This window comes from Coniosporium apollinis (assembly GCF_000281105.1).
Source record: "Coniosporium apollinis CBS 100218 chromosome Unknown supercont1.48, whole genome shotgun sequence".
NCBI classification, from domain to species: domain Eukaryota; kingdom Fungi; phylum Ascomycota; class Dothideomycetes; genus Coniosporium; species Coniosporium apollinis.
In genome coordinates, this window is record NW_006913310.1 from 87,319 (window position 1) to 109,599 (window position 22,281).

The 22,281-nt window shown below is 56.8% G+C and overlaps 9 protein-coding genes across 9 annotated transcripts; 2 read left to right on the forward strand and 7 right to left on the reverse strand.

Moving 5' to 3' along the window:
• Positions 1–1,267: 1,267 nt before the first annotated feature.
• Positions 1,268–2,689, reverse strand: W97_08034 (uncharacterized protein; the record flags this gene model as incomplete). The annotated part of the gene is made up of 2 exons (XM_007785903.1): positions 1,268–2,198; positions 2,253–2,689. 2 exons carry the CDS (start codon positions 2,687–2,689, stop codon positions 1,268–1,270), a joined length of 1,368 nt encoding a protein of 455 aa, XP_007784093.1.
• A 3,078-nt stretch (positions 2,690–5,767) lies between these two features.
• Positions 5,768–7,441, reverse strand: W97_08035 (2-methylcitrate dehydratase; the record flags this gene model as incomplete). Its single annotated transcript, XM_007785904.1, has 4 exons — positions 5,768–6,181; positions 6,244–6,428; positions 6,491–7,268; positions 7,325–7,441. The coding sequence occupies 4 exons, from the start codon at positions 7,439–7,441 to the stop codon at positions 5,768–5,770; spliced, it is 1,494 nt and encodes a 497-aa protein (XP_007784094.1).
• A 2,867-nt stretch (positions 7,442–10,308) lies between these two features.
• Positions 10,309–11,595, forward strand: W97_08036 (uncharacterized protein; the record flags this gene model as incomplete). Its single annotated transcript, XM_007785905.1, has 1 exon — positions 10,309–11,595. One exon carries the CDS (start codon positions 10,309–10,311, stop codon positions 11,593–11,595), a length of 1,287 nt encoding a protein of 428 aa, XP_007784095.1.
• A 512-nt stretch (positions 11,596–12,107) lies between these two features.
• Positions 12,108–12,975, reverse strand: W97_08037 (nascent polypeptide-associated complex subunit beta; the record flags this gene model as incomplete). The annotated part of the gene is made up of 3 exons (XM_007785906.1): positions 12,108–12,358; positions 12,504–12,695; positions 12,930–12,975. 3 exons carry the CDS (start codon positions 12,973–12,975, stop codon positions 12,108–12,110), a joined length of 489 nt encoding a protein of 162 aa, XP_007784096.1.
• A 727-nt stretch (positions 12,976–13,702) lies between these two features.
• W97_08038 (uncharacterized protein) lies at positions 13,703–15,328 on the reverse strand (the record flags this gene model as incomplete). The annotated part of the gene is made up of 2 exons (XM_007785907.1): positions 13,703–14,368; positions 14,441–15,328. 2 exons carry the CDS (start codon positions 15,326–15,328, stop codon positions 13,703–13,705), a joined length of 1,554 nt encoding a protein of 517 aa, XP_007784097.1.
• An 881-nt stretch (positions 15,329–16,209) lies between these two features.
• On the reverse strand, positions 16,210–18,228 carry W97_08039 (uncharacterized protein; the record flags this gene model as incomplete). Its single annotated transcript, XM_007785908.1, has 4 exons — positions 16,210–17,772; positions 17,825–17,917; positions 17,973–18,110; positions 18,196–18,228. The coding sequence occupies 4 exons, from the start codon at positions 18,226–18,228 to the stop codon at positions 16,210–16,212; spliced, it is 1,827 nt and encodes a 608-aa protein (XP_007784098.1).
• Positions 18,229–18,783: 555 nt separating this feature from the next.
• Positions 18,784–19,721, forward strand: W97_08040 (V-type proton ATPase subunit E; the record flags this gene model as incomplete). Its single annotated transcript, XM_007785909.1, has 3 exons — positions 18,784–18,810; positions 18,985–19,490; positions 19,571–19,721. The coding sequence occupies 3 exons, from the start codon at positions 18,784–18,786 to the stop codon at positions 19,719–19,721; spliced, it is 684 nt and encodes a 227-aa protein (XP_007784099.1).
• Positions 19,722–20,269: 548 nt separating this feature from the next.
• Positions 20,270–20,491, reverse strand: W97_08041 (phosphatidylserine decarboxylase; the record flags this gene model as incomplete). The annotated part of the gene is made up of 1 exon (XM_007785910.1): positions 20,270–20,491. One exon carries the CDS (start codon positions 20,489–20,491, stop codon positions 20,270–20,272), a length of 222 nt encoding a protein of 73 aa, XP_007784100.1.
• Positions 20,492–20,649: 158 nt separating this feature from the next.
• On the reverse strand, positions 20,650–21,382 carry W97_08042 (uncharacterized protein; the record flags this gene model as incomplete). Its single annotated transcript, XM_007785911.1, has 2 exons — positions 20,650–21,047; positions 21,115–21,382. 2 exons carry the CDS (start codon positions 21,380–21,382, stop codon positions 20,650–20,652), a joined length of 666 nt encoding a protein of 221 aa, XP_007784101.1.
• Between the last annotated feature and the right edge of the window lie 899 nt (positions 21,383–22,281).

Consider the following 22,281-nt stretch of genomic DNA (forward strand, 5'->3'; position numbering starts at 1 on the left):
TCCTATCTTGGAAAGATACTATCAACTCTACTGCAGAAGCGATAAGAATGTGTATCTGCTGGGGACCCGCTGCAGCTGCTATTGCAGGCCGGCCCGTGTTGTTGGAGCAGCTTCCGCCGCGCCGTCTGGAAGCCGTGCTATCAAGCTCTCGTATCGCGACGTCGCTGGCGTTGATCCCCCGTCGTCAGCGTGCATCTGCGCGTGCGCTGGCGGCCAGACTCTTTGAGGACCGGGATCAGGGGGCTCATGCGGACCCCTGTCTCTGTTCCTGAGCCGACAAGCCGTCCATCGTGGGCTTCAAAGCGGCAAGTCAACGGTTGGCCAGCCCATCCTGGCGCAGGCTCCTCCTGACCCCTGTGCGTAGATAATATCACGAATTCTAGCGGTGATGGGACGTCTTCTCGTAAAATCGCTCGCCCAGCGATGCAGCTTCCTAGTTGAAGCGCGATGCTTGTAGCAATCTGTGCAAGAAGCTCCGTGGCGGTGCTATTCTTGTGCTCACGGCGATCATGATCGACTCCCTCCCGTGCTGCACCGAAGCCGACCCAACCTCCGTGTGCCTCTGCGACTTACTCAAAGCGCGAGTCGCTGCAAGGCGCGTAGCGTATCTCCACCCAAGCTTGGAAGCGAGCGATGAAGCCGTGGCGGACCGCTTTTCATCTCACGACGGGTCAAATTTCCACCCAGCACACTTGTTGTGATATTGAGCTCAACCCGCCATGGCACGCGCTGGAGCTTCACGCCGCGCTGTCAACGGCGAAGAAAAGGATTTCTAGCTGCGCCTGGCGGCCGCTCTAATTAGTGAGGCGTTGGCTCTACTCATAGAGAGACGCTGAGGCGTCGTTGCAGCTCGCTCTGTGTATTGGGGGCGTTAAGGCTCGAAGGGTCCCTGATGCGCCAAAAGCATGACGCGGTGAAGAAGGCTCTGCGGGTATGGAGATGGCTATGTGAGACACGTGACTGTTGAATTAATGAATTAATGGAATGCCACATACGTCTACTGGCAGTTGGAGTTTCCTTCCTCAGTGGAAGGTAAACAGGTGGGATCACATATGTGGGGATGAGATCAATAGAATTAAGTGATTCGTTATCTGCTGTGCTCCATCGAAGTCTATATTCCAAAATCCCTATCAAGTTCGAACACACATGTCCGCTTCCGCATTAACACCATTCCATGTGGCCCTAGTAACATGCACAGTGACAAGTGTACAGAGAGACCCGCAAACCAATGCAGAACTCAAGAATGAAAAAAAGCGCGGCGCAACGCCTAACAGCCCTTGTAGCCTTGCTGCTGCCAAATCTTGACAGACTTGACAATCATCTGGCCGTCCTTCTCCCACGTCGGCTCCCACTGCTCGCGAGCCTCCCAAAAGTCCTTCCTTGCGGTCTTGCTGCTGTCGACCCAAGGCTTGTTGGATTCGCCGTCCTTGAACCAGCCGTTGGTGCCGCCAACCCCGACATTGAGGATGAGGTAGAACTCCTGATCGAAGGGTGTGTTATCTCTGCCGGTGAAACTCCAGGGATCTTGGAGACGAGTGCCGTTGCTGTCGGAGAGAGGGAACTGGCCTAGCTTCCAGAGAGGCTTGTCGAACTGCGTGTACATGACCTGAAGCAGACGGGTGTCGATATACGTGAAGATGTACTTTTCAGACCACTCCAGACCGAAGGTGTGAAAGCCTGCGGAGTAGGTGGTGTGCAGAGCCTTGCGCTTCACGTTGTTGCGCCACCAAGCGTCGTTCGCAGAGTTGGGGCCCCAGTGCAGGGCGCTGCTGACAATGTTGTTTCCGCCTTGTTGGTAGGTGTAATTGTTGCCGCGAGATTCCATGATATCAATCTCGCCGGAGCGCGGCCAGGGACCGTACTTGCTGTCAACTGGCAACATCCAAATGGCAGGCCACATCCAGTCTCCAGCGGGAAGTTTGGCCGTAACCTCGACACGACCATACTGGAGGGTAGCACCCGCTTTGGTGTTGATGCGTCCCGATTTAACCGGGTTTACGATGGTGCCGTTGGTGACGTTTGTTCCAGTAATGCAATTGGACCACAGAGTTGAGCTGCAGGAGCCATCGGCGAGAAGATCGATGACGTTGTTTGACTCGATCAGAGCAGGATCCTGGACGGTCGGCTTGATGTAGAGCTGGCCGTCTCGCACGAAGACGTTCTCGTCGTTAGTGGTAGTCATCTCGAATTGGCCGTTGCTACAAGGACTGGGTAAGCCGGGATTTCGATTAACGGCGCATCAGAAGTCTTACCCAAACCCGCCGACCTCAGCTTCCTTCGTCCATACTGCGCTGTTGAGGCCTCCAGAGAAGTCCTCATCAAGGACCGGGCAGTAGACGTGATTGACCACGGTGCGCAGGCCGTCCCAGATGAGCACACCGGTGATCGCCAGGCCGAAGAAAATACCAAGTAGCGGAATGATTGTGACCCATTTCTCTTTCGGGTCTTTTCTGTCCATCCATGGCCTCTCCACGGTACCCTTCTTCATCCGCCTGGAATGAAAATATCGCTGTTCTGGGAGCTGTAAACCGGTTGTCGAGCCGGTTCTCGAAGCTGGCATTGAGCCATATGGGGTCGCGAATGGGTTTATGCGCGCAACAGGCGTGATCGTGTCGCTGTCCGGCGTGCCTGCCCGTACGGGCGTCACGGCCGCCGAACTGTTGGCCGTCTCCTGACGGTGGTTGTACATCGTTGCGGATCAGGCAGGTATAAGTGGGAGGAATGGTCTATGTTAAGGATAAAAAACTCTAACGATGACTTTGAACGAGTGTGAGGAGGAAGGACGTCAAGGGGGGGAAGGAAAAGAGGAGTGAGTGTATGAGAATCCCTGGCTGGTAAGAGTGATGCTCTTGAACCTTGAAGGGCGGGCCTAGCCTGTCGAAGAGATATGGTTCAGTTCCAGCTCAGCCATGGAGCACATTCAGTGGTAAACCTTCTTGGAACTGAACCTTGCACGACGCCTTTCCTAGCTCGTGGTGGGAAATGCATCTCAACTGGCTGGCACAGAAGCCCGCACGCTCCGGGTACAGGTTCCGCATGCGCGCAGATCCCCTGCTGAGAAAGATAATGGGATGGGCGGTAGGGCCACAAGGAATGCCTAGCGCCCGAACTAGGAGAGTTTCATTATCGCCATTGCGGTGTGTTGGCGAGGACCAATATCGTCCATTTCAGTTCTCCAAGTCCAATGGCATGACATGTGCGAGATCTTGCCCGATACCCGGTCGTAAGATAGTCGTCGCTTGTGGGCTGCTTGACATGACTATGAGGTTCCCCTCGGCAAACGCGATTGCTGCCATTTGTGCGTTTAGAGAGCATGTTTCTCTGTCCTGACTAGTTTTCAAGGTCAGGGGAACTGTGGCTCGCCTTCGGTTGAGGTGAGATTAGCTTGAGATGCGGAACGCGCTAAGAAGCCACCGATCGGCCTGCAAAAGCGGCGAGGGCGCGGGATGCAGGCTGAAGGGGATGTGTATTTTTAATTTCGACTAGTTACACCCCTGATCCATGGGTGGATGCAGATCGCTTGCTTTCCATATCGCGCCTTGAACACGTTTGCGAGTTCAGCGACCACCGTGGCGATACGTTATCTGCAGCGGTTCAACAGCCAGCACCGACCTCAATGCGCCAATGCACCTCCGTGGGCCCATCGCTGCTACACTAGATACCGAAAAGCTCTGTACCTGACGCCAGGTCGAAGGTCGAAGGTCGAGCTAACAAGCGTGTCCTTGAAAGCGGTGATACTGACGACTTGCGTGCCCCTCACCAATGGCCAAGGGTTGGGTCCATATTGTCACGGACCTAATCGTGCTACTATAATTTGATTGACCACGTTCTGCGCTCCTTTCTCTGCCATCGTTTTTCCAACGTGGAGCTCTCAATTTCCTGCTGCAATGTTGAGCCTCTCTTGTGGTTGCTGCATGCATCTCTGGAGCAGTAGTCAGACCTCATTGAGGAGCCATTGACGATGGGTTATCCTCCGGACTGTGCAAGGATAGTCCCATACGCTTTCGACGCTTCTTTTGCGTTCCGTGTGGGAGAACTTTGAAACCTGTTATCCTTACCCTCGATTGCTTGTCCAAGCTCGTAAGTCAATGGATTCCGCGAGTACCTTTGATACCGCGTCCGCTGAATGGCTCAAGTCCTACTCCTGCACTACCCGGCGTGGTAGCTGATTTCGCTATGACGCCTCTAAGTTTCCCCAGGTCACCTTGAAGCTGCCTGTTGCCGCCGACGTTGATGCAGGCCATCTACCGACTGGAACCGGCGCCGGTGAGATGGTCACACAATAACCGTTCGGTTACGCCAGATGCAGTCTGCCGTTCACGCAGCAGCCTCTTTCGACGACCGAGGCGGCTGTCGGCACATTGCGTACAATGCACCTTGTCGAGTGCGGCAACTCTTCCCGAATGTGGTCGACTTTCAACGGTACTACGGCGCCGCGGTCGTAGAACCGTTGTAGCGGCTGCCCGGGCTAGGAAACGTCCGGGCAGCTTCTGTGCGAGGTGTTCAGAGAGGAACTCTGTCCTTGGAGATCACCGATCGTGCTCTGTTGTCCTGTGCACCTTCGAACCGGTTGTTTCCTAGATTCGTTAATCCACCGGTCTCAAGCATGCCGAAGCTTGGCCTAGCGTGACAGAAAGAAGCATGGAAGCTTAGGACTGCCACAGCTGGCTGCGCGACTGTCATTCTGTTCGTTACCAGCATGCTTTGCGGGCTTCAAATGTCTGTGGAAGACGCTTCCGTGAGATGTAACATCTTCACACAACTCTCAATGTGTGGTCTTTAGCTTCTTATCCTCAAAGTAGTGGTTGGCAGAAAGGATTCCTATGAAGAGCTCTTCGTAATTTCCTCATGAACTGATGAGCGTAAGAGCACGCGTTTGACAATATGACATGTTCATACAAAAAGCTGAGTATGAGCCCGAGAAGTTCAGTTTGCCTTGTATCCTTGCATCCCCGACCAAAGCTGGTCCGGTGAGGCCTTCATCATTGCTTTGACCTTGGTGCTCTTTGCCTTTCGCCTTCGACCTGTTTCCTTCCGATTACCTCAGGCAAATCTCTCAGCAGGACGGTCAAGCACGACGCCGTCATACTGGCTACCTCACTGCATGCAACCTTGCAAGTCAAGGCTTCGAACCATGTCTATTCCGCGTAAGTTCCATTCAATGCGAAAGGGCTCTATGTTCAGATTCGTCAGCCTCGAGGGAGACCTTCGTCCTCCTATCCTCCGACTACTCCAAATCCCTCCACCTCCAGTCCGACCGAGAAACCAAAGGGGCACCGGAAAGTGAATCTTTGCTGCTTCGGTCCCCCATTTGCTCGCCATGTCCTGGGTTTCTGTCCATCTGACTGTTAACACTAGACCTACAACGACGCGAGGCTCAAACTCGTCAGTATCGCGCGGGTAAACCTACGACTGGCTAGACACTTTTCAAAGCAGCTCTGCTTCGAATTTCTTTTATACAGACGCCTTCCGCCGCACCCCGTGACGGCCCAGTGTTTTTTTTGGAAGAAAAGTGGTCTTTTCTCAGCTTCATCCTGAATATTGCAGCTGAGCACTTCTACTGGTATACCTGACGGCCGCTTGTTCCAAGAGTAGCCATCACCACGAGGCCCCGCCGGGGACCTGCTCCCTTAACACCTGCAGTACTCTTCGGCAACACTATTCACCAGGCAAGCATGGATGTTTTCATATGTGCCTGGCTTGCCGCACAACAAGGAATATAAACAATCGCGCTGTTCTACCCCTCTATACACGTTTGGCTCCCCCATCAGTTCTTCACGTACAAATCCACATACTCGTCCACATCCATGCCCTCCAACTTCTTCCGATCCTGCCCCAACTCGACCAACTCCTCGACCCTGCTGCCCTCGAAATGCGGTCCCAGATGCCGTCTGTACTTCTCCAGGATCTGCGGCTTCGCCTCGTCCCGCCTCCACTTGTGCCCGAGCGGGGCCTCGACGACCTCCTCCTCGAGCGTGGTACCGTCCCGCAGACGCACGGTCAGCGCGTTCGCGATGGTGCGCTTGGACGGGTCGTGGTAGTCCTTGGTGAACTGCGGGTCTTCGACGCAGGAGATGCGCTTGCGGAGCGACTCGACGAGCTCAGAGGTTGCGGCCTCGCTGCCGTCGGTGTAGTCGGTTGCTTCGAGGCGGTCGAAGACGAACATGGTCGCGACCATGTACTGTGATGGAGAAATGTTAGCAGCTGCGGTACAGTCTGTGGTTGGTAGAGGAGGGGGCTGACCTGGACGCAGTGATCGCGGTCGGCGAAGTTGTCCATGGGCTTGAGCTGCTTGTCGATGATGCGGATGCAGGCTTCGTGGGTGCGGTTGGTGACGGTTTCGATGTCTTCGGCTGTCTTGCCCATGTCTTTGAGTTTCTTGTTAAGACGTTGCGCGGCCTCGATGGCGGTCTGGGAGTGGAATTCGGCTGCAAAGGAGAAGCGGTTAGCCATACTGGTCGGGATCTCACAAGCAATTCGGTGTACCTACCCGGGTATGAGACCTTGAACAGGACGTTCTCCATAACATAGCTGCCATAGTCCCGCTGGAACCTGAAGGGCTGGCCGTGGAAATTCACGTCGTAGAAACCCCAGGTTGGTGCCGAAAGCACCGTAGCCATACCACCCTCGCCCCTCATAACCTTCAAGCAAAGGTTGACAGCCATCTGGCAAGCATCGCCCGCAGCCCACGACTTCCTTGACATGGTATTGGGCGAATGCCTGTACGTCCGCATAGCCTGGCCATCAACCCACGCCTGGGAGATAGCATCCCTGGTCTGGCCTTCGGAGAGGCCGAGCATCTTGGCAACCACAGCCGTCGAGGCGACTTTGACCAGCACGACGTGATCGAGGCCGACCTTGTTGAACGAGTTCTCCAGCGCCAAGCAGCCCTGAATCTCGTGCGCCTTGATCATGGCCTCCAGCACATCCCGCACCTTCAGCACCTTGCCGTTGCCCAGGTTGCCGCCCGCACGGTTCGTCCGCGATATCCAGTCCGCAACGGCGAGGATCGCGCCCAGGTTGTCTGACGGATGGCCCCACTCAGCGGCGAGCCAGCAATCGTTGAAGTCGAGCCACCGGATCATGGCGCCGATGTTGAAGGCGCCGTTGATGGGGTCGAGCTGGTAGGATGTGCCGGGGACTTTGGTGCCGTTGGGGACAGTAGTGCCCTCGACGACGGGGCCGAGCAGCTTCGTGCACTGCGGGAATTCGAGGGCTTTAAGGCCGCAGCCGAGCGTGTCTAGGAAGACCCAGCGGGCGGTGTCGTACTTTAAAGCGCTCAGTTAGCCCTCAGATGGTTTAGGACGGGTGTGGTATAACTTACGGCAACGTCAGAGTCGATATTGTAGTGGTGGACATATTTTGCCATATCCACAATCTCATGATCATACTCCTTCGCCGGTGCGGGCACGGCGGTAGCATTGTCGCTCTTGGTAGGCATTGTGGTAGAGAAGCAGCGGGTAGTAGTAGCTCGTTGGGAGAGCGGTATCCGCGAGGCTGTTGCAGCAAGTGGGCGGAGAGTTTTACTCGCAGAAGACCTGCAGATGCTTGCTCTTTGCCGAACAATTGCCCTGGATGCGCTGCTGTATAGATTTCGACTGAGGGCCGACATGGTCAGTGTGAGTTGCCAATGGCTCCCCGAAACAGCAATCGAGCTTCAAGAGAGAAAGAGGGACGTCCGTACGCGGTGGAAAAAATCGTTTGGGCTGTTTGGGAGGACAGCTGCAGAGCCTGCGGCGTCACAGAGCTTTCGATGGAGGGGACATCAGCCCGACGTTGGCCGAGGTCGCCGGCCGCAGGAACTTCGGGCCTAAGGAAAAATATCTCCGGCCAGTTCGGTGCTGGGAGTTTTGAGAACCTCACGCTCCATTCGTGAGGATGTATTGTAAGCATCAGACGAGACATAAAGGCTCATCTAATGGAACTCGAGTCAATAATGTACTACTGTCCGAGACAAAAGCTAGGCATGTATAAGTCTTTCTCACTGCGAGACTACAAGAATAAAGATACGATTTCGCTCTTCTGCGCTGTTGCATACTCCTCGTTCAGACTGTCTGAGTCCTCCTTAAGCCTCCAATCTGGGTTGGGGAACCTATGTTGAGACTGACGAGTGTCTGGTGCCGGCCGCCTTGGTCCCCACCTCTCGTTGTTTGCCTCGCGGTTCAGTACCTGTAGAGTTTGTGAGGAATCCTAATTTCCTGGGTTGCACATGTAAGCTGATCGAAATGCATCTTGGATATCTCATATGCCGGGTCCAATGAGTTTACTATTACTCGGTTCTCCTAAGCTTTCAGGATCTAAGCAAGTCAGTACCATGGCTGGAACAAAGAAGCGTTCTCTAGAGCTACCAGGGCTTGTGATTACTTCTACATCCAGTGATTACGCGTGCCGACGCAATGTGTTTACCCGTTTATTCGTATAGACTCTGACGCCGGCCATGCATTCTCTGATATATTATCCGTTCCTTACAGAGAAGTTCTCTGTCCTCGGGAACGAGGGATTGTGTCAAGGACCACCAGCTGCTGAGAACAGTACCGGACGGCCGCAATCTCTGTAACCATAAACATGTCAACATACGTCAACCCCTAGGAATTCCATCAATGTGTTGATAGGGGGTGGTCAGTCACGCAGTCAATTCAGCAACGCTGAAAAGGAACAAGCTCCAACCTTTTCAGCCTCCTCCTCAATGGGACGCCAGCCGTGTACGCTTCCGTCAACTCAGGCCAGTACTGCCAGCAGCCTTGTAGATGCAGAAGGATGCTGCCGCTTCCCCTGGCAACGGAATACGCACTGTAGTAGAACTATCGCGCCGACTCACCACATCTTTCACGACAAGTTTCGCACAGCCTAATCCAAGGTGGTCGCAGACCGGTCTCACAGAGCCCTTTCCCCTGTTCCTGATGGCCAGCGCCGGCATCCGTACCCGCTGGAGGTAACCAAGAGCAGTGTGTTCCATGACTGGTTCGTGGTTCGTGTCTGCAACGGAGAGAATTAGAACATGCCTCCGCCGGCTCCGATTGTCCTTGTAGGCTATGTTCGGAGCATGCAGCAGGTATGTTGCGTTTTCTGAGACCGGCTCCGACGTTCTTTGCTTGTTGCGTACGAGATGAGGCTGGGGGACAGTTGAGGCGACCCCTTGGTCAATAGCTGCCTGAAATCTTCTGTAGCTATCCGGCACTTGTAGGGGGAGATGTTTTCTCTGTGGATTTGGAGTGGGAAAAGCCCTATGCCTGATGCTGGAGAGTCGGACGTGTCGGCCATTGAAAGCAATACATCCTCTAATATCGGAGAAACGACGAAATACCCCGACAGGAACTATCGCACTTTTTGGCATTTATAGAACATTTACAAGATACAGACCACCAAAACGTGGGTTGGTTTGAGATATGCGCCAGACAGCAGAGCAGCTTTTCCGTCAGATATGAACAGATACGATTGATCTGGTGATGCTCAGCTCAATGTTGCAGTCCGACGGGCAGAGTAGCATGCCACACCGGCAGTGATTAGGTACTGGGTTGATAGCTGCTGTCGGTACACACGTGGTCACGGAGCAAAAGTCTAGAAGAAAAGTGCATGCCGTTGACACAGCCATGTCGGCGGGCTCTGCGAAAGTCGGCTGTGAACTGGCACTTGAGGCGGAGTGATGCTGCACTTTGCTTCCCTGCCGGACGCTCCAGTCTGTACAGCGCCCATTGAATGCCTCGTGTCATCTCGGAGGAAGTGGAGGCTGAGGGGTATCAAACGGCCGCACACTTGCACGATGCTTACTCGTACTCTGCGCGAAGAGACGGTCGGCTCCGGATGGCCGCTCTCCCGGCAGCGATGCGACTTTTGTCAGCCGGGACGAGCTGCGGCTCTCCGACTTGGCTTCACGGCTCGTGCGACGCCAAACGCGACTCCCGGTGTCAAAGCTCTCACCCGAAAGAGACTCCATTTACGCCCGTTGAACTTCCAATTTCTCAGCAGCGCTGTAGCTTCATCTGCCACTGCGTGCGTAATAGGCTGCTTACACACGCTCGTTGCTTCTCTTTCAAAAGACTTCTTCTGTAAGCTTGGTGGCAGCTGTAGCTATAAACCAGAGTATTTCCTCCGTACAGCCTTGCAAGCTGCATCTCGGAATCCCCACACGGGCCACGCTTAAAGCTTGTCTATCTTTGGCCGCTCACCCAACCACCAGGGACCCTCTTCAATAATAACAATCTCCTACCGTCTGCCGTTGGCTTTTCCTTCATCTTCACTTCTTCTGATACCCCGAACTTGCTCTCTCTGCTCCTTCATCCATATTCCCTCAACACCACCACCACCACCATGGCAGACTCCACCACCAAAAACATCGTAATACTGGGCGCCTCCTTCTCCGGCCTCAGTGTCGCCCACTACTTCCTCAAGCACATCCTGCCCTCGCTTCCGGCCTCCTCAGGCCCCTACCACGTATACCTAATCAACCCCTCCGACTCCTTCTACTGGCGGATCGGCGCCCCCCGCGTGGTCGTCTCCAACGACCTGCTCCCCATCTCGCGCTCCTTCTACCCGATCACGGACGGCTTCACGCAGTACGGCTCCGAGCGCTTCACCTTCATCCAGGGCACCGCGACCTCGCTCGACACCTCCGCGCGCACCGTCACAGTGGTCCCCTGCACCGAAGACGGCGCCGAGCAGCACGACCAGGCGCGGCAGCTGGCCTACTATGCCCTTGTCATCGCGACGGGGACACGCACCCCTTCCAAAGCACTCAGCACGCACACGACGACCAGAGTCGCCAAGGACGCCATCGCGGACCTGCAGACCCGCCTCCCCCGCGCAAAGACGGTGCTCATCGCCGGCGGTGGCCCCGCGGGCGTCGAGACGGCCGGCGAGATCGGCGAGCAGCTGAACGGGCGCGCCGGGTTCGCGGCCAAGCGGCCGCCAAAAGCGCACGCCACCATCACGCTCGTGGCAGGCGGGTCGCGGCTCTTGGCTGCGCTGCGGCCCGCGCTGGCCAAGACGGCGGAAGGCTACCTGAACAAAGTGGGCGTCGACGTCGTCTACGACGTCAAGATGGAATCCGCGACGCCGACCGCCGACGGCAAGACGTCGGTGGTACTCTCCAACGGGGAGACGCGCGTCGTGGACGTCTTCATCCCCGCCACGGGCGTGGAGCCGAACACCGAGTTCCTGCCCGCGAGCCTCAAGAACGACAAGGGCTACGTGAAGACGAACCCGAGCACGCTGAGGGTCGATGAGGCCGGCCCGCGTGTCTACTGCCTCGGCGACGTCGGGACCTACACCCGCGGCGGCGTCATGGACATCTACGACGCCGTCCCCGTGCTCATGACGAACATCTCACGCGACCTGCACGCGGCGGTCGACGGCGAGAAGAACAACGGGATGCCGACCGGCAAGGACCGCGCGTACAAGCCGAACCTCAAGGAGACGCAGCTGGTGCCTGTCGGGCGGAGCGTGGGCGTTGGGGCTGTGTTCGGCTGGAAGCTGCCGAGCACCATGGTTTGGGCGATCAAGGGACGGGATTACTTGACGGGCGCCGCGCCGAGTATTCAGATGGGGACCAAGTGGAAGAAGGATGCGGTGCATAAGTGGACGCCTGTTGATGCCTAGGGTTGGGTTCGACGTGCAGGGGGACGTGGATGCGGTTTGTGAGTGTGGAGTTGAGTCTTTTATGAGGCTGAGGCAGCGGGAATGAGACGAAAGTTGTTGAGGACGACGGCATAAATCCTGGAGTCGGCATAATCGTGTGCGGATTGTTGTTTTGCATGGTTTTCTGGGAAAATAGCCAGTTTGTGATTGGTTTGTTACTCTTTGAGATTCTGGCGTGGGCTTGTATATCCTTTCAGCTAGACTGCCCGTTCACTGTATGTAGTTTATAATGTCTGATATCTTCATGCAAGGTCAAGCGCAGACAGGAAACGGGGATGTGAGAGAGGCATGCAGAACCCGACGAGCAGCAACGCCGCCGGCTCCATGTACAACCGCTGTAGAACCGCTGATAGTAGGTACAAAGTTTTGTGGCCAGGGCCTGACTATTTTTCAACACGCATCACGTGACAAACAGATGGCCCTCAACTTCAGCCGTCTCCAGCCCAGCGAAGGCTCCATAGAGAGTAGCCCTCCTACTCAACCTCGTTCTTGTTCTCGAAGCTCTCGCCCGCAACCAGGTCGGGGATGTCGTCATCGTCGTCGTCCTTGGACTCGCCCTCGCCCTTGTCCTTTTGCATGCTCTGGTAGCTCTCGGCCAGCTTGCGCAGCGAGGCTAGCGAGTCGGGGCCCAACTGGTTCAGGATGCCGGGCACGAGCTCCGTCAGCTCTTTGTCTTCGCCGTTGCCGTAGATGGCGAAGGTGTTGGCGGGCACGGCTGCGTGGACTGTGAGGGGGTGCTTGCGTTAGCGTTGGCTCCCTCGCACTCTTGTTGTGCAGCTGTGCCGCGACTCGGGCCAGTTACGCGTCGCTTGTAGTATGGATAGGGAACGTGTGTCGGGCTAACTGATGGGGGGAGGCCATGAACATACCCTTCGGTGCCGAGAAGTGGATGACGTTGCCGTCCGCCTTGAACATGTTCACCTCCTCAATCGCCTGGATCGGCTGCACGTTCAGCTTCTTCAGCGCGGTCTGCAGCTTCTTGTCGTCCGTGCCGGCGCTCTTGTGCACCTTCTTGACCTTTCTTCGCGGCGTGCCTTTGCCTCTGTGTGTTTGCAGAATCGCTGGTTAGCCGTGTGTCCGTACAGCCAATGCTCCTAGAACATCTCAATGGTATGTGCGAACGGCTCGAGGGTCTGAAGCGCGGTCGCCCGATGACGCGGAGCGGTGGACGGAAGCTTGCTTACCCTGTTCGAAAGAGTTGATGTTAGCATAGCTACTTCAGTCTCCCCGTCGGATGCGGTGCTGCCACTGCCCAAGCAAGAGGTCCCGATTCTAGCAGGAAGGGCCGAACTCACCAATGCGCACCGACTGCTGCATCTTCTTCAGCTTTTCCGTATCCATGTTTGCGGAAGAGGTGAGGTCGGACGGCTAGCGTGACCTGCTGGCAAGTCGTAGCTCGGTCAGCGGGGATTCGACATACTTCAGCAGCAGCGGAAGCATGCGCTGAAACTCAATGGAGCGATGTCTGTACCTTGGGATATGTATGGCGTGGAGGCAGGTAGGTAGGTAGCTGGGGCTAATGCTGTCCAATGTACTGAAGTTGAAGCGGTGATGGATCGGCTCGGCGGCAATCTGCCGACTGTGCGGCTCGCTTGTCGTTGCTGATCTTGTGGAGAGCTTTGATGCGCCTCAAACCGAAAACGATACTCAGCATACAGAACCCATTCTGTGAAAGGCTACGAGCAGGATGCTTCAAAATGGAAGGCTAGGCCCCAGAGAGTATTTCGAAGCTTGAGCAATGCGCCACCGTTGGACAGCAGCTTCACCAACCGCTCCCCATAGGGCTGTGCCGCTCCATCCATCAATACGGAGCAGTAGGCCTGGATGGCAGCAAATTCCCCTAACGGCGATCATCTTGCATTTCCCCTAAACCTCGATCTCCTTACATTGAGGAACCAGGCAGTCGAGCCTATGTTCCATTATCTATCTGAGCGCAACACACATCTTTCACACATCTATCAAAAACACCTGCTGGCCCACTACATCCGCGTACAAGTCCCGTGCAAGGCCTGTAGCCTCTATCATCTACTCTATCACTCGAAACGCCCCGCGCAGCACTCCCCACCCACTACACAGACGCCTGATCCCTCACCCTCCTCAACAACGGCGTCCTCTCCGCGTCCTCGTCTCCATACGGCATCTTCAAGAACTTCCCTCCCGCAACCCTGCTCACCCTCCAGCTCCCGACCTCCTTCGCCTTCTCAAAGAACTCCTGGTTCTCCTCGAAGCTCCTGCCCCCCGTCTCAGGCTGATAGAGCCACGTCCACGCGCCCGCGAACAGATTCGTGACCGCGAACGCCGCGAAGAGGAAGTACTCGAGGTTGTTGAACAGGATGGGCGTGAGCAGCGTTACCGCGAAGTTCGCCAGGCCCCAGATTATGACGCTGACGGCGGTCCCCTGCGCGCGTGCGGTGGTGGGGAAGATCTCCGTCGGTATCAGCCACACGGTCGCCAGCCAGCCGATGCCGAAGGCGCCGGTCGCGAGGTAGAGCGCGATGATGCCCGGGATGGCGGGCGCGAGGTTCGAGATGCCGAGGTTGTCTGCGTTGAAGGCGAGGCCGCCGAGGAGGGCGAGTAGGGCGAAGCAGACGGTTAGGATGAGTGAGTTCCAGACGAGGAGGGCGCGTCGCCCTACCGCGTCGATGAGGATCCAGGCGAAGGTCATGAGGAGCAGGTAGGAGACGTAGTTGCCTTGGGTTAGATATTCGGAGGTGCGGACGGGGAAACCGAGGAGCTGTGTCCAGGCCACCTTGTCAGCTTGCTGTGTTGAAGACTCCTAGGTGCGGGTGGAAAGGGGGGGGCTTACCTCGAAGATCTGCGGGCCGTAGACCGACACCGCCCCGTAGCCCGTCAGGGCCTGGTTGACCTGTCCCATGATCGTGATCATAGTAGGGTGGAACTGCTGGTGGCTAGGCGTGAACATGTCCCTGTAGCTCACCTTCTGATCCGCCTCCTTATCATGGCTCTGGACCAGCTCCTCGCACTTCTTCTTCCCCTCATCCTCGCCATAGATAGCCTCCAGACTCTTCTGCGCAGCCTCCCTATCCTCATTGAACACGAACCAGCGCGGGCTCTCCGGCAGCCTCTGTATGAACAGCAGCAGCAGCACGGGATACACCTGCATGCAGAGAATCGGCACCCGCCACGCCCACTGGTTCGCCTTGCCCAGCGCCACAGTGATGCCCAGGTTGATCGCAAACGCCATGTTGAGCCCGAAGATGTTGCTCTGGAACTCCTGCGCCAGCGCCTTTCCGCGCGCCTCGTCTTCGCTCAGCTCGGAGCTGTAGACCGGAATCACGGCGTCGACGCCTCCGACGCCTATCCCCATAACGATCCTCCCAACGAACATGACGCCCAGCGCCCCGCTGGAGTATCCCAGCCCCGCGATAAACATGATCAGGTTCCCCAAGCTGGCCGTCGCCAGGCACACAAAGATGGCGGGCTTGCGGCCGTACTTGTCGCCGGCCCACTGGAAGATTACAGCCCCAACAGCGCAGCCGAGATAGTAGACAGAGACGATTAAGCCGACGAGGGGGGAGGACTCCGGGATGCCCATCGTGGAGAGGTAGTCCGTGTTGGTGTTGATGAGGGACATCATGCCCTGGTCGTAGCCGTAGAGGGCGATTGCTGTGCTGGAGAAGAGGACGACTTGCATCACTTTGTCGTGGTAGAATTTTTTGAGGAGGGACGACATTTTGGCGGGAGTGTTGGGGAGGGGGCTTCGGAAAAAGCTCTGCTGAAAACTACAGGTATACTTCTGTAGACCTGTTCTTCTTTCTACCGAGACTCGGAAACGGTAAAGGAACGTAAGGGAACAGGCTCAGTCAAAGGACAGTGGAAATTGCAGAGCTTAAAGACAGCGACCGGCAGGTCATTTGACACGCACAGCACAGCGAAAAAACTCACTAGGAAAGATCTAAACAGAGGGGCAATCTCAAGCTCGGCGGCATGATGACGGCTGGCGGGCTTGCCTGGCGCCTCGATTGAACGCAAGAGCGTTTTTCGGTGCCAATCGGGCAATTGGTCTCGCAGTCGTGCAGGCCAAGCTTTGAAGCTTGCTCCGAGATCGATCCTGCCCTCACCCCCACCATACCAAGGGCTGTGTGAGATCGGTGGAAGCTACCTAGGTAGAGAGTAGCTGGAGAAGGCAACAACCATCTCGTGAGAAAGCCTTTGGCTGTGAACAGACTGGAGAAGTGCTTGGATGGGCATCGTCCACCAATTTAACTGAGTAGAGATGGGGTGGACCCTTACCCGGCCGGTGGTGTGCACCGTGCGAAGATGACGCTGATGCTGCAGGGGAAGCTGCGCCCCGGTCGTCCGGGAGCAACACCGGGACCATAAACGACCAGACACTTGATGGAGTGCTCGTGGCTACTGGAGGACAAGCAGTGGTGCATGTCGCGAACAATGAAACGATTGGGGGGGGGGACTTTCTCATCACATAACAGCAGAGTCCTCTAGGTTAATTCCCATGCACGATCTAACTCTTAGGATTTAACTCTTAGGATTCTTGACTCCCATAGCCAGCTATTGCCAGCTATCCGTCTTCTTCCAAATTCAGACGCCAAACACTCAAACACGGCCCTCCCCGTTCCCCTCCCCAGCCGCCCCGCCCTCATCCCTCCCATCCCCTTCCCCATCTGCGTCCCCCTCTCTCCTTCTCCGTTTCCACCACCCCATCTTAAACCACCCCCCAAGCGGCTCCTGTCCCATGCTCCTCCTCCGTCCCCACCGCCCCGGCCTCTCCGTCGGGCTCGGACTCAACAGTCCCGCAAACTCGTCGTCCTCTTCGTCGAGGGGCCCGCCATCATCCCTACTCCCCCTCGCCGAGCTCGACGAGCGCGGTCGTGGCCGCGCCTGCGTCCGTCGCGGACGCTCCCACCAACTCACGCCGGGCGCGTTTCGGGCGCTGGGGATGTTGAGCGTGTTTGCCCTTCCCCGTGCCCGCGCCTGCGCGCTGCTGCGCCGTCGTCCTGCGGCCAGCGAGGAGGACGAGGCTGGGCGGGCCGGGAGAGCGAGGGAGACGCGCCTGGTGTCGGAGAGGTCGTTCAGCTCGTCCCAGATCTCGCTTCGCTCTTCCGCGATCGCGGCGTCGAGGGCTGTGGGATGCCGTGGTGGGAGCCGATGGCTGCTTCTCGAAGAGGCAGACGCGGTGGTGGCGCTGCGGTTGAGGAGCGGTGTCTGCTCGCTCGGGCCGTCCTCGTCGTTGTCTGCGCCGTCGCCGTCGATGGTGCGTTTTCGTTTGCGTGCCCTGCCGCCGGCTTCTTCGTCGTCGAGACTGTCGCGAGGACTTGCTGATAAGAGCGGCTCATCCCCCGCGTCCTCGGTGTCGGAACTGGCAGACTCGACGAGGCCCATGCCGGGCGTCAGCACAGACTGCGGCGCGATAGCAGCGTGGTCGATCGTTTTCCGCCTGCTGCGCCGCGAGACGGGACTGCCTGTGTCGTGGTCGTGGCCGTGCTCGTGTTCTAAGCGCCAGCTAAGTGCCATGACGCCGCTGAGCAAGATGACTGTCCCAACGGCAATAAGACCTGCATGTAAGACCGGCAGGCGCGACGTCTGCCGGAAGTAGATGAGCCCATCCAGAATGGCGATGATGTTGTAGATGCAGAAGACAAAGGGATACAGCACGCTGGTCGAGCAGAGCTTGAGGCCGCGGTGGAGGTAGTACAGCTGGGAGAGGGCCAGGGCAACGAGTCCGAGCAGTATCATCCACGACTGCCAGCGATTGAACTGGTTATGGCGATCTACGATCGTGCGGACCAGCAGCTCAACGGCGGACTTGGCGACGAGAAGGCTGTGGGCGGAGAGCACGCCGCTGATGAAGCCGAAGCACATGCCTAGTACCAGCTTGACACGCGGGGTTATGTGGCCGCGGTAGAGGCGTCTCAGGACCCAGGTGCCGAGGATTATGACGGCGACGAGGAAAAAGGTGCTGCCGAGCCAGAGGAGGAACTGCTGCCGGCTGAGGAGTGAGAGGAGCTGGTCGAGATTGTGGGAGGGCTCGGTGAGCGCGCCGAAGGTTCCTATGAGGATTGCGCCGGTTGTGACGAGGAGGGTACCGGCGAGGGAGTAGCGGGTGAAGGGCTCGCTGAGGATGAGGGTTGCGCAGATGGAGTTGAAGACGAGACCGGACTGCGGATGGTCAGCATACGGATGCCCATGGAAGCTGCCTGAGCGTGCGTACCGCTTGTAATGTCGACAGGACCGGCAAGGGAAGGGTGGTGATCTGAATAGTGCTGCCGACAAGGTTCGCAACGATGAACATGAGCATGCCCAGCTATGTAGCCGTTAACCCCTTGTGCTGATACTCTTCATTCCAACGGGCCTCTAACCTGCCACCTCCGCCGTCGATACGGCGGGCGCCGAGTGTGGTGTTCCTCTTTCTCATCTTCCAGAAGGTGGGATTTCCGCTGGAGGGTCAAGCCGACGCTCTGAATGCTGGTGGATAGTACACCCACAACGACGCCGACCTGTGTATACGTGATCCGTCAGGGTCTTGTATCTTCTTGCGTTTCCCATGCCAATCAGTGATAGGAAGCTCAGCTGGGTCCATACCGCTACGCTTGCTCCGGCGGACAGTTCGCCCATGATGGATGCGCCGAGGGCGACAAAGGGTGCACGATTGGGTCCAGGGCCGGCGCTATCTGACAGGGACCTGCATCGTGTCTAACAGTGTCGTTTAAGATGGTGTTGTTGCGTGTAGGTGTTTCGCAAGTCCGAAAGGTGCTGGCGTCGGAGTAGGTCTACAGCTGTCGGCGCTACAGGGACTCGTGATGCATGCAGGTGGAACCTGGAAGCTGAAGCCGAAGATGGTCACCGTGATGGAGTCGCGTGGACTTCAAAGAAAGCTCTCGTTGTGTTCTACAGAGCCGGTCTAGTATAGAGGACAGAGCTGTATGGGCATCGAAGTGCATCGACTCCAGCTTGCTCGACTACTGCTGTCAAGTCCACGGATGCTCGATTGCTTTTCCCGCATCATCACCGCCCGCCGCCAAGCTCCGTCAGCCTCAGGCCGCCGCAGCTCCATCGCGCAAGCAACGTCAACGCCGGCCCAGCTCCCAGACCATAGCTCACCAGCAAGCACACTATCACCACCACCCAGCTGCAGCACGGAGCGATCGATCTTTCCTACCCACCGCAAACATGGCAGCACCCATGTCGGACGACCAGGTCAGTCTCCCATCGTCTCCACTATCGAGGCATTCCACCAAGCCCACCAGAGCCGCGATTGCTACATATGCCCTCCCTCGAGCAGCAACCCCCCCTTCCTCCCCATCCTCTCCCTTAACCTTCAACACAAGCAGCCCCAGAAGACCCAGCTAACCATGCACTCCCGCACCTCAGGTGGCTTCGGAGCTCAAGAAGATGACCGCCTTCATCCGGCAAGAAGCGCTCGAGAAAGCACGCGAGATCCAACTAAAAGCCGACGAGGAGTTCGCCATCGAGAAGTCCAAGCTCGTGCGCCAAGAAACCTCCTCCATCGACTCCTCCTACGAGAAGCGCTTCAAGCAGGCCTCCATGTCGCAGCAGATCACCCGGAGCACCGTCGCCAACAAGACCCGGCTAAGGGTGCTGAGCGCGCGGCAGGAGCTGCTGAATGAGCTGTTTGAGAAGACGCGGGGAAGGCTGGGAGAGTTTACGGAGGGGGAGCAATATCAGCGGATCTTGAAGGGGTTGATACTGGAGGGGCTGTATGCGTTAAGTGAGGGCAAGGTGGCGGTTAGGGGACGGGAGAAGGATAAGGAGATCTTGGGGAAGGCGATAGAGGATGCGAAGAGCGAGTGCAAGGAGAAGACGGGGAAGGATGTGCAGATTACGATCGACGAGAAGAACCCGCAGCCGGATGAATCGTGGGTCCCCTCTCTCTCTGGTCTGGGTGAAGGTTTGGTGGGACGTGAAACAAGATGTTCATGCTGATGCTGTGCTGCAGGGCTGGTGGCGTCTCGATTGTCGGAGGCAACGGCAGGATCGACATCAACAACACGCTTGAGGAGCGACTAAAGCTGCTGGAGACGGATGCACTGCCGTCAATAAGGGCGACGCTGTTCGGTGAGAACCAGAACCGGAAGTTCCGCGATTGAGCACAGCCGTTTGTCGCGGAACAGCACCGGATGCTCGGGAAGCAGGCAGCAATGCAAGCATCCCTACCGGCAGAGCGGACGGGCGATGATCTATGTTCCTCAAAGTCTCCGTGTGAAGAGCGTGTCACTTGTTTTCAGCGTCCCCTAGAGCCTGTAGAGAGTAATTTATATCGTACAGCGTCCCATGCCAGAACCCAGCCCATGAAGGTTAGCCGCGTTCATTGGGATATCTTGTCATTTGAATAAGGTAGGCAATGTCGCCATTCTACACTGCTGATCAACCATCCATCCCGGGCCCCATGGTCTGGAAGCTCTATTACAGACCGAATATCGCACCGTAGATGCATTGTCATCGATCTCAAACCATTTGCAACTCCCGCAGACTCACGCCTTCAACCCAGGAAATTGACAGGTTTAACGAGGACATTTTGGATCACTATGCTAGCTTCCAAGAAAACTTCCACATTTCTCTTCAAAGTCATGATCCAAGTTTTTATCGCCCTTACACATCGTCAAGCCTCGAAGTCCATAACAACCACACCCACTCCTCAGACAACAGCAGTCGCGAGCTTGCCTAGCACTGGGACAGGATCCTCGTTCCTAGGCTGAGCATTAGGCTCAAACCGTACGTCGACATTAGGCCCGAAGATCAAGCAATGCATCGAGCCGCCAAAGTGGAACCGGCCAGTCTCCTGTCCCTTCTCAAATCTCGGAAGAGTGTCAAAATCCACCACGGACACTTCAGCCATGCCGATCATCACCACGGCCATGAGGCCAGTGACAGGGCTGTCGGCCTCAATCACCGCCACCCCGCGGGCAGCAACGGCCGAGATGTATCCGCATCAGCGCCGGGATCGGGGTCGGCGGGATCTGGAGAGTCGGGGGTCAAATCCTGTCACGAGCGGCTCGGGGCAGTATGTCCCCCCGATTATCTTGGGGCGTCCGAGATAGCTGCCGGCAACAGGGCGCGTGCCAGTTGTGGTAGCTGTCCGGGCTGAGGAACGCCTGGTAGACGGCACCGCCGACGAACTTGGATGCTAGCCTCGCATCGTCGAGCAGGTGGGCGAAGACTGTACCTTTGCCCCTTGGTCCAGAAGGTGTCGTACAGCTGGAAGTTCCTCTGAATTGCGAATGGTGTTGCCTCCGCCGCGCTGACAATCACACTGTCGTCCGTAGGGACCGCGAGAGGACGAATCCCAGGTCGAAAGTGGCGTGTGAAGAAGTCGTCCCAGGATTTGTAGCCGTAATGAAGGTTGTTTGGGTCGCAGATGCATTTTTCGGTAAAGTTCTCCAAGCCGGGGCTGTGCGGGTCGTTGTGCGCCGCGGCTGATATCCAGCCGCCGTCGGCAGTAGTAACGGTTTCAATGGAAGCGGAACGACTTCAGGTACGCACCCCAGTACCGTAGAGAGTCCTGGAAAAGCTTGTTGACGTCGTCTCGGAGGAAGGCAGCGAACCCGGCCCTTGTGCCCACGGGCCAATCGAGAATGGCGTTGATCGGACTTCCAATCTGGGGTGGGTCGTTGTAACCGATCGGCGACTGGATCTGCACGTTGAGCACCTGTAGGAGCGTGAGGATATCCCGAGCCTCGGGCTGGAGAGATGAATCCTTGTTATACGGTAGCTTGTCCGGGACCTCGGTCAGCGTCTTGTTGAAGAGCATGTAGACAATAGGAGTGCCGTAGATATGCTCTTGCAGTGCCTTGATGGGTGGGGCTACTGGAAGCTTATTCCCACTAGCACGGCGGACGAGATCGTTGACACCGTCGCGGATGACTGTTGCATCTCGCGGAAGCCAGCCCCAATGCGATGTGCTCGGGGATGTTGGGGGTATGGCCCGTGATTCAGTGCTCGAGTTGTCTTTGCAGGCATGATAGAAGTGAACAACCTGGAATCTTTAACGAGTAGGATTAAGTAGGAACTTTGGCAAAAGCGAAAGGGCTGTGATGTTCCCTCTCTAAACTGAACCGGTGTAAGAGTTTGCTACTCGGTAATGAGCATGAGACGTATTTATATAAAGCGGAATCTCGGATCACCTCAAAAAACCATTAGGCCATAACCCATAAAGCCATGCGAGGAGAGATGGCGCTGCTGAGTCGACTGATCCCTACATCGAGACTGCACCACTCCAGCTGAGCGCGAAGCTGACGGGTACACCTGGTACACTATTAAAGCACTGCAAAATGCGGTCCGCGCCCCTAATTGGCTTTTTCATGGAGGCGGAGCCCTCACGGCTGGCTGGCATCTCCAAAAGGTCAGCTCTAGACTTCAGCTATCGTGAAGATGACAAGATCCGGTCTGCAAGAAGCGCAGCTTGCATGATCCCTTACATGTTCAACGTCAACCACAGCCCAACCGGGACCATCTTAAAGCAGGTGGACTGGACTCTGTACACCGCTTGTAGGTGCAGGACCCATCCAGTGCAACATAATGGGATGTGCGTTGCCGCTGGCCTGCCAGTGGCTAGGGAGAATCTTCAGGCAGTGTATGAACACTCGATTCTAGATACAGTGGCCGCCTAAGAGAGGCATACCCGCAGCTCGTCTAAGCAGGCTGCGCTGA